This window comes from Equus quagga, chromosome 2 (genome assembly GCF_021613505.1).
Source record: "Equus quagga isolate Etosha38 chromosome 2, UCLA_HA_Equagga_1.0, whole genome shotgun sequence".
NCBI lineage: Eukaryota > Metazoa > Chordata > Mammalia > Perissodactyla > Equidae > Equus > Equus quagga.
Window position 1 is genome coordinate 101,363,556 of NC_060268.1, and position 10,581 is coordinate 101,374,136.

General features: G+C 48.3%; 1 protein-coding gene across 1 annotated transcript in view; it reads right to left on the reverse strand.

The window, feature by feature from the left end:
* Nucleotides 1–7,679, reverse strand: part of GRID1 (glutamate ionotropic receptor delta type subunit 1) — a 252,864-nt gene extending 245,185 nt beyond the window's left edge. Inside the window, exons 1-2 of the mRNA XM_046652796.1 lie at nt 7,533–7,679; nt 7,361–7,414 (exon numbers count right to left, since the gene is read on the reverse strand). Coding sequence (XP_046508752.1) covers nt 7,361–7,414; nt 7,533–7,679 — 201 coding nt within the window. The remainder of the gene's footprint in view (nt 1–7,360; nt 7,415–7,532) is intronic.
* Between the last annotated feature and the right edge of the window lie 2,902 nt (nt 7,680–10,581).

Genomic DNA, 10,581 nt, shown 5'->3' on the forward strand with positions numbered 1-10,581 from the left:
TCACTTGGCTTCCAGGATTCCACCCTCTAATGACCATATACAATACTCACATTAAATGTAAATTATCTAAGCACTTCAATTGAAAGGAAGACTTTTATAATGGATAAAACAAAATGGCCTAAAGAGACATACTTTAAACAAAAGGAAACAAGCAGGTTAAAAGTAAAAGGATGGAAAAAGATACATAACGCTAACACTAGTCAAAATAAATCTGAACTAGCTGCAGGATTATCAGATAAAGTATAGCTCAGAGCAGAGGGATAAAGAAGGCCGTTTTGTAATAACAGATCAATTAACCAAAAGGACATAAAAATCCTAAACGTTTATGTGTCTTGTAACACAGCTTAAAATATATTAAGCAACCACTTATTAAACTACATGGAGAAACTGGCAAACTTACAATTAAAGTTGAATATTTTGATACCCCTCTCTCAATAATTGATAGAACAAAAAACCATCAAGGATGCATAAGACAGAAACAACACTCTCAGCTAAATTGACCTGACATTTATAGAACGTTCCACACCGCAACAACAGATTATACATCCTTTTCCAAGTGCACATAAAACATTTATCAAGAAAGACAATATACTGGACTATCAAATAAGTCTCAATAAATTTCAAAGGATTCAAGTAATAGAACCTATGTTCTCTCACCACAATGAAACTAAATTAAAAATCAATAAGAGGAAGATGCCTGCAAAAAATCCCCAAATATTGGAAAACTAAATAACGCACTTCTAAACAACCCATGGGTCAAAGAAGAAATCAAAAGATAATATAAAAAGAATTTTGAATTGAATAACAATGAAAACACAACATATCAAAATCGAGGGGACACCATCAAATCACTTAAGGGGAAGTTTATAGCACTAAAGGAAAATAAAGTTCTCAAATCAATGATCTCAGCTTCCCCTCTCAGGAAGATATAGATGGCAAATAAACACATTAAAGTTGCTCAGTATCATTAGTTGTCAGGGAAATGAAAAGTACAGTCACAATGAGGTACCATTATAGACCCCTACAAGGGCTAATATCAAAACATCTCATCAAACCAAGAACCGAAGAGGATGTGGAGCAATTGGAATTCTCACACAACCTGGAAGTTTCTTAAAAAGTTAAACACACTTCTACCCTACAACCCAGCAATTCCACTTGTAAATATGCACCCAAGAAAAATGAAAGCACATGCCCACAGGAAGACTTATCCATGAATGTTCACAGCAGCCTTATTTGTAGTCACCAAAAATCTAGAACAACACGAATGTCCATCAAGGCGTAAATGGATACCCAAATTCTGGTATATCCATATATTTGAATACTCCTCATCAATAAAAAGAAAAGAACTATTGCTATATATCGCAATATGGATGAATTTCAAAATAATTATCAGGAAGGAAATAGCCACAGCAAAAGAGAAAATGATTCCATTTATATAAAACTCTAGAAAATACAAATAAACTGTAGTGCGAGAAACAGGTTGCTTAGGGAGTGGGGAAAGGTGATGCAGGGGTGGGATTACAAAAGGTCACAAGGATGCTTTTGGAGTGATGGAGATGTTCGCTACCTTCACCATGGTTACAGTTTCACGGGTGTACACATAGGTCAAACGTAAGTTGTACACTTAAATACGTGTATTTGTTGTATGTGAATTAAACCTCAATAAAGCTGTTAATTTTTAAGTAAAAAATAGATTTAAAAAAGGGATGCTTAAAACCAGTGCCTGGCTCTGTCTAATGTCTGATAAATGGCAACTCCTGTTCTTCGTTCTGGGTTCTCAGCTGGAGCTCCAGAGGAGGGTAAGGTGTGGTCCCTGTCCTCAAGGACCCCTCAGTGGGGCTGGAGAGAGAAACAGGCAAATCGATTACAACGAACATAATTGCTTTTGAGTGTTACTAAATTAAATGTGCAAATTGTAAATGGGGACTTAACATCCAAACAGAATTGGAAACTTCAAAATGAAAGGAAGCAAACGAATTAAATCTTTTTCCTCCCTCTCTTTCTCTGTGTCCCAAATAGAGATTTCCTAAAGCTATTTGATTCAGCTTTCATATCATGGTATTTTTTCTTGTTTTCTTCAATTAGTGCATTAGCATTCCTTTCCCCCACATTATACACGTGTAGCCTAATCTCGTTTTCATTTGTTTTATCCCAGCGTGTGTTTTGGGGTAGGAAGATTTGAAAGTCTGGAGTCACGTTCTCTGGACTGTTGATGGAAGTCCCCTCAGGGGTAGGTCAAGGTCTGTACCCAGAGCATCCTCCTGGAGGATCTATTGGTGGCAAACCAAAGAAAGTGATAAGGCGGAGCCTGGGGCCTAAGGGCCAACAACAGGAGCGCACTCTGGGCAGAGGGGGCTGAAGAGGTCCAGACACTGGGATGACCCTGTGCTTGGGGTGGTGGAGACCTCTTAGGTCAGAGCAGCTCTATATGACATGAGGTAGCAGGAACTGAGACCAGAAGGGGCTCTGAAGGCAGCTCATGAACAGCCTCACGGGACACGTGGAGGAATTTGAGCTCTACCCTATGGCCCTGACACTGCACCACCTGCCAACAACCTGTTCCAGCACAGAGGTGAGCACCTGTCAAGAGGAAAAGCACAGGCATGTGTTGGAAACACGAAAGCATGTGGCAGGCAGTGTGTACCGCCTCATCCTTGGAAAGCACGGCATGCATCAGACACCAAAGATGCCTGCCGAAGGCACCTGTTTCACGCCATTTAAGTTCTCCACCCTCCTTGATCACAGAATCCTTTTTCCACAAATCACCTGCAAAGTAGCAGAACACGTGTTCCCCCAGCACAATTTGGACGCTGCTGTAGGAAGCCTAGCCAGTGCTCCCTCTGCCCTCCTCCCTGGCTGCTCCACCATTTACCAATGGCTGGGTCCAGGGGCAAGGGGAGCAAGCATGTGCCTCAGAAGAAAGCCTGTACCGCATGGGCCTCATAATTCAGGCACAAGAAAAGGAGGTGCATGGAGCACAGGGTACTGACGGCTGGAGCTCCTGGAGCAGGATCACAGCTTTCTGACTCCATGAAGGAGTGGGATGCTTAGAAATGCCTCTTCCTCCATGTGGAGGCAATTAGACAAGCAGCAACAAAGGGAGGAAGCAACAGGCAGACACAGTAGCAGGAGGCTTAACCCAGCGTCTCCTCCACGTGTGAGCCCTTCATGCTGCGGACTCTGGAACCTGAGAGAAAGGAGTCCAACACTCACTTATGGGCTGTTCAGGGAGTCAGGGATGTGCATAAGGTCCCCAACACAACATAGCAGGGGTGAGCAGTACACAACAGCAGGAGAACAAGGAACCCTAGTGGGGAAATCCAGGAAGACCTTTCATCAGAGTCCATGTTTAGCAGACCCCTGAAGGAAAGATAAGTCCTTGACAATCAGAGATTCAGGAGGGGCATGCAGGCATAAAGGGAAATCCTGGCACAGCCCAGAGCCAGGAGAGGAAAATAAATATTGGAAGCAGCCAGTCACCCATCTGCCTGCACGGATGAGCCATGGGACAGTGAGCAGAAGGGGAGAAGTCAGTAAGGCTGCAAAGGCATGGTCAGGGTCATCCTGGAGTGGGTTCTGGGGCAAGGAGCCTGATGTGGGCTTTTCTCCATTGGCTAGGGAGCCAACCAGAAGGATGGGGACACTGGTCCCTGAGATTGGAGCACAGTGAGAACCAGGTTAGGGGGAGGAGAATAAGCAGAGATGCACTGAGCTGGAGGTGATCATGAGGCTTCCAAGTGGCTGAGTTAAGACGGCATCTGAATCTCTGGGTCTGAGCTCAGAGACAAGGTCTGGAATGGACATGGGATGTGGGGGTCATCAACATATGCTGGCAAGGAGGCAGGGGTGCCAAGGGCCTGCCAACTGCGCCTCGTCCCTCTTAGAACCCACCTCCCCCTGGGCCCCTGTTGAGCCACAGATCACGGCTCAGGAGCTCACTCACTGAGAAAACCTAAGTGCAAGGGTTATGCATGCTATTGCGCTGCTTGTTCAGCATCTTATTCCATTCCCACCAAAGCGTGCTTTGTCTCCAGGTCTGGAAGAGCTAGTTTAACAATGAGAGGTGCCCGCAGCAAATGGAGCACTCCACGTCTGCAACACAGTTGGTTCTGGAAGGAGCTGGAAGTCACATACATATTCCATAAAAGAATTTCCTCTGAAAAGTTCCCAAGAGGCCAGACTATGAGGCGGCACGTCTCCTGCCTGGACGCAGAGCCTCGCGGGGAGGACATTCTCCCCTGTGTCCAGGCCCCACCAGCACTGAGGACACCTGTGAGTCACTGGGCCAGAGGGACAACTGGCTCACCTGGATCTGCTGAGGCCACATGGAGAGGAAGCACTCCAGCCCAGCTGATAAAGAGGTTCTGGAAGACACCTAGCTCAACCAAAGTCAAGTCTAATGGGTCCTGAGCTGGCAGCTTCTGATGAGCAGCCCCAAGCGGTCCCCTCTGTCCCCAAGACTCGGGTCTTCATCGCTGCCTCTGTCTTTTCTCAGAGGCTGCCTGGGAACTGCTCATCAAAGCAACTTGCTCTATCCTATGGACATGCACCTGCCTTCAACCAAACCTTTTCAAGAATCAACTCTCTGTACCGGACATGGAGGATTCAGAGATGAGCTGGATTCTGGCCCTGTCCTCAAGGGACTCAGGACCCAGTGGCCTCCATGACTATGGGTTCATTTTGCTTTCCCCAAGTTCTTTCAAATCCCCTACCCTCCACCAAGCTAACATGTAACTTAATCAGTCCATGAAAATATAGTTTACTCCCAACAGCACTGCTTGCCAGTGTCCCCACAGTGGAGCCCAGAGACCTGGAGAAACTATCGGTGAGGCGCACAGACTCACAAGCCTTTCTCTGCACCCAATTACCCCTTCTCCAAACAGGCCTGTCACATGCGGCACTGATATTCACGGGTGAGGGGGCAGACGCATTAAGAAAGCCACTGCGTAGAGAAAGCAACAGAAACACATGCCCTTGAGTGTTTATCTTGAATCTGGGAAAATACATTAAGGGAGTCAAATGCAGAGGGAGAAATGGAGGACGGAGTCTGTGAGGAATGAAGGAAGCAGGGGGCAGAGCTGGGGACCACCGCGCAGGCCTTCTTGGGGACAGAGCCACGGACCTGGGCTCGTCTGAGCAACTGAACTTCTTCCAGAGACATGGGGAACAGCTCAGGAAGAGAGACGATGGGGCCCCAGTGCAACGGCTGAAGCCTGGAGACAGCTGGACCCACCAGACACCCGCCCCTGACTCTCTTCCCACCTTGTTCTGTCCTAGTCATCACATATGACAAGCAGAAAAGCACCTGGGATACTGTTTGTTTGTGGTTCCGTATTTGGATAGAGCCTAGAACGACACAGCTGTCACAGAACTACAGGACTTTTGTTCCCAATGGGGCCATAGGTGTGCTGGCCCAGGGTGCGCTGCTGAGCAGGGAGTGACAGAGCCGTCCTCCTGGGGAGGCTGCTCCAGGGGCTCTGATGAGTCTGCCCCCACCTGACTCCTGGTAACACCCAGGAAGCCCCATGTTCCAGCCGCACTGGGGTGCCTCGCACTGGCCCGTCTGAACTTAACCTCAGCCCTGAAGAGGGAGTCAGGAGAGACAGGCAGAGGACGCTGGGGGTGGGTCGGAATGCAGGGGAGAGAAAAGAAAACAGGTTAGAAACATAACAATGCAGCACCTTTTAAGACAGGCAGCAGAGAAACGCTGGCTATCCAACGTGGAAAAGTCACCAAGAACACAAAGACTGCACCAGACATTCATCTTAAGGGGCACACGGAATGCATGCTTTCTCTAGAACAAAGAAACTGGACTGCGAGGAACCTGCAGACAAGCTGGCAAAGCCCAGAGGATCAGAACTTCCCAAGGACCAAGGAGGACTCATGCAGGCTCCAAAGAATAGGGAGGCGGCCGTCATGTCCCTTCTAATTACCAGCACAACCATCCGCAACAAGGGATCAATGGACAGTGACCACGCATGTCTCCAACAGGCCCGCGTAGACGCAGAGCTAATAAGATGTGAATTTATGGAGGAAAACCATGAAAAGTAGGCCTTGCCGGCAGTTACTATCTGATACTACCTGCAAAATTATTAAAATAAGCCACCCAAAACCATAGGAGCACTGAGCTAATGAAGAAACACACATCATAAAAGAATAAATTACCGACATCATAAACCTTGCATCTTCTAGAATGAGGCCATTAGAAGTTGATCAGTTAATTTAAGAGCAGCTGAAGGCTGCAGCTTTGATGGGAGCACGCACCAAGAAACCTGTCCCAGACTCAGCTCTGTTAATAGCACCCGGGCTGCGCTGGTGGGTGCTTCCTGAGTGGATACATGAGCAGAGGGGAATCTGCGGGGAAGCTAGGGCATGTGGTCACAGGCCACTCCCGTGTACTGCCAGCAGCCTGGAGGAGGCCAGGGCCAGCCAGAGTGTCACTGGTGAAGAGCAGACCACACCACGATGAAACCTTGGTGTTCCCATTCCTCCAAGGGCCCAAACCAGTGGGACGGCCAGTCACGGCACACTTCCCATGCATCCTCTTTAAATGGTTACACTGATCCCCACCCCTACGAGTCGCATGAGAATGTGTGCACACACATTTACACTCATACATGCATACACACTTGCACACACATGCACATGCCCACACATACACACATACACACACTTAAGCATGCACACATATCCATACACCCTCACACACACGCATTCCCACATACACTCACATGCATGCACTCTTATGCACACGCTCACACTCACACACAAACCTTCAACCTCCAGCATGAAACGCAGCCTCCATCCCCTCCTCATTCCTTTGCCCCACCCCCGTGCACCCCATTTTCTAACCTGCCCTAATCTCTCCAGCCTCTGACCCCTGAGGGGCTGCCTCACCTCACCCCCATATCTAATGTCTGACATCACTTCTTTTTTTTGTTTTATTGAGGTTATATTTGTTTATAACATTATCTAAATTTCAGGTGTACATCATTGTATTTTGATTCCTGAATAGATTGCATTGTGTTCATCACCAAAAGTCTAGTTTCCATCCATCACTGTATACATGACCCCCTTCCCCTCTGGTAACCACCAATCTGTTCTCTGTATCTGTGTTTGTTTGATGTTGTTTTTCTCTTTGACTTTTGACTTCGTTGTGGACTCAGGTCTGGATTAGTCCCCAGGTGAGCATCTTGGTAGGTCAAGTCCAACTCTCTGACCTCCTGTCTTGCACCGTGGAGCCCTGAAATTCACTCCAGCACCCCAAGTCAGAGCCGGACCTGAAAGGATCACTCTGGGCTTTCCCAAGGGGCAGGGGGCTCGGTGCGGGCTGCACCCCTCACCATTCTGGGGCTCTTACCTCGTTCACAAAGACCCAGTGGCTGTCCTTGGAAGCCAGGTTGGTCTCCACGGCCTGCAGAGAGAAAGAGAAAATGAACATGAACAGAAGCGAGCCAGAAGCTGGCAGACACACAGGACGACTGCCGAGACGGGGTTTGATAAACATTGTTCTTGGAGAATTTTTTCCTCACAAAACATGCCACCCCCCTGGGGCCAGCTCTGGCTGCCTCCACCAAAAGACGCTTCATTTGAACACAGACATCTGCTTTCCTGCTGTTGGTCCGCCCTCTCGTACACCAGCCCCGAGCAAGGTTAGAAGCTCGTGTTCCTGCAGGCATCACAAGGCCACAGGCGTGGGCAGCCCTCCCCACCCCGCCCCGGGAAGGCCTGCAAACACCTTTCTGGAGGGGCACTTAGGGGATGAGTCTCATCATTGCCCAAGGCGAGAGAGTCAGGAATCTGAAAGGATGGATTTATGGCAGCTTGTCCAGTGGTGCTGAACACACTCGGAAAACGGCAGCTCACAGCTGGGGCTCTGAGCCGCCTTCAGCTCTAGGACCCATAAAATTGGCTCTTTCCTGCTTCTGGGCAGTGACCCCACCCCATCACTCTCTCTTATAGTACTCTGTGCTATTTCTTTATAGCACTTGTCATTTCTGTGCCTGAAGAGTTATCAGTTTTTTATTTCTTATTGTCTATCTCCTCCACCAGGTTGGAGTCTCCATGAGGTCAAGGGCCACGTCTGTTTCGGTCACACTTGTGTCCCAGAAGCTTTCACTACAACCAGCACATGGCAGGCATTCAATAAATGTTGTTGACTATACGATTGACGTGTTGGAGGGCCAGGCAGGTAGGACCTGGGTACTTATTTTGTTTCTCATGTTTTTAGGAGTGCTTTTTCCCTCCTTTAATTGGAAAGCCAACAGATGGAAAGAAGTAGAAGAAACGGATAGTTTTCAAGCATGTTCTGTAAGAATACTCAACAGTTTGCAGGTGCCAAGTCCTTGGTGGGTGCCAGGCACTGGGCCCAGACGTCTACAAACCTGGGAGAGACCTATCAGATTGTGGCCCTCATGTATTTGTTTCCTTGTTTGTTTATGTAGTTTTGTATTCTTGTAGTGTAGTTTTTATGACTCGTTTTATTTGAAAAAATACAGAAAAATAAAAATGTTCAAGTCACCGCCTATCCCTGTCCCATTTTTTAAAAATGTGCTAAAGTAGTGAACATGCCCCCATTTATCCCTCCAAATTCCTCCCCCAGAGATTGTCTGTGGTGTCCCCTTGCAGAAGTTTTTAGGCACATCTGCAAGTACGTATCTCCATACACACATCAGACAGACGTTTTTATTAAAATGAGATCATGAAATACACAGCAGGATAAAACTACTGCTTTTGACTTATACTGTATCAAGAATATCTTTCCTTATCAATACATAGAGATCCTACTCATTCTTCTTGACAGATGAGACATAGAAGGGTAAGGAGCCTGCCTGTTCCAGTGACCAGCCATAAGTGGGACTGTCATTGCACAGGGTTCAGTTAGAACCACACCTACACAAGGAAGGGCAAGTTTGCTGGCCAACACAATAAGCAAGTGGAAATAGAGCCCACGGGAGGGCCCAGGCCAGCTCCAGCATCTCAGTCCTTTATGGACTGCTCCCTCTAGGACACCAAAGGTCGGCATGGGGGACTTTCCTAGACCATGTTGGGTGAAGGACACAGACTCTCCTTCTTTAGCCTATGAATAAGAGGGTGCCAGCCTCCACGAAGACAAATGAGGACAGGAGTCTGGACTGGGCTGGAAGGGGATTGCCTCCACTGGCTGTCATTTAACCACTCTGGTCTCCATCTATTCATCTGTGAAATGTAGATAATGCTCGCCCCCTCTTGTCAGTCAAGGTATGTAAAATTTTAAGTCCTCGGTCTCAAGAAGCAGCAAGCACACAGAATGATGTCCGTACAAGTCCCAAGTGTTTCCCACAAAGCAGAGATGCAGGTTCCACTTCTGCTCCTCGACTCGCCCCGATTCTTGAATCCTGAGAGTCATTTCTAGCCACACAGGTTCTCCTCCTCTTCATGAGCCATGCCCCGACGAAACCCTCTCCTCCCCAGGATAGATGAGTTATGTCTCTCTCCTCCCCTACCTCAGGAAGAAGGCTCCAAGTGTTCTCTCTCCTCCACCTGAGAGAACGGAGTTCCGAGAGATGCCAGGCCCTGAACCTGGATACCACATGGGGCCACATCCCAAACACCTTCTGTCTCATTCCACAAACTCAGTAAAACAGACCCTCTCCACAGAAGCCACAAGGACTCAAGAAGAGCAGCTCTCTGAGGAGCCTTCTGACCCCCAGGCGGTGGAGTCACAGCCTCCCAGCCCTGAGCTTCTCTCCTCTCAACACTCAGACTTCCCTACATGCCTGCAGAAGCCCAGAGGCCCGGAGAGGAAATCCAGGAGGCCGATGTGGACCCGGGGTGCTCTGAGAACACACAGCAGCACACTGCTGGGCTCCGGCTTGCCTCCACTCCCAACACTTCCGCATTTCCATAATGCTCGCTTGGCACGCTTGTCAAATCTGCACATGACACAGAGCTGAGAGGATGTCATACGCCTGAGAAAGCTGGAACATGGAACTGACTCTAAGGAGACATAGTTTAATAGGGCTGAACTCAAAGTCCTACACTTTGGCCCAGGGGCAGAAGGGCAAATGTGGAGAGGAGATTTGAAAGTAATACCACTAAGTAAAGACCATGGGATAGCAGGGGGCTGGCGGTCTGCTCTGTCCCTTGGGGGGTTGACTACTGGGCTACCCTGCTTGATGGAGGACACTGCAGACTGGAATCTGGTCATGGAGTGGGACAGTGTAAACTAAAGGCCAGTTCAAGTGACCAGCGATGCTTAGCAGCCAGGACAGTACAAGCGTCTTTAAACACACACAGAACTATCACATGCAAGAGAGACTGGAATTGCTCTTTGCAGCCTCTGAGAGTTGAGTTCGGACCAACGTCTCCAGTAACCAAAGAGGCAGATATCAAGTCAGCGTAAGAGAGAACTTTCAGACTTTCCAAGTAGTTCAAGACGGAACGGGCTGCCTGAGGAGCAGCGAGGTCTCATTGCGGGAAGTGCCCGAGTGGCAGGCAGACAGCGGCGCCATGGGACATAGTTAAGTATCAGCGTGGAGGTTGACCATGGGTGGGGGTTGAGACCCCATCACGCACTGACATTCTGCAGCGGTGATTCTC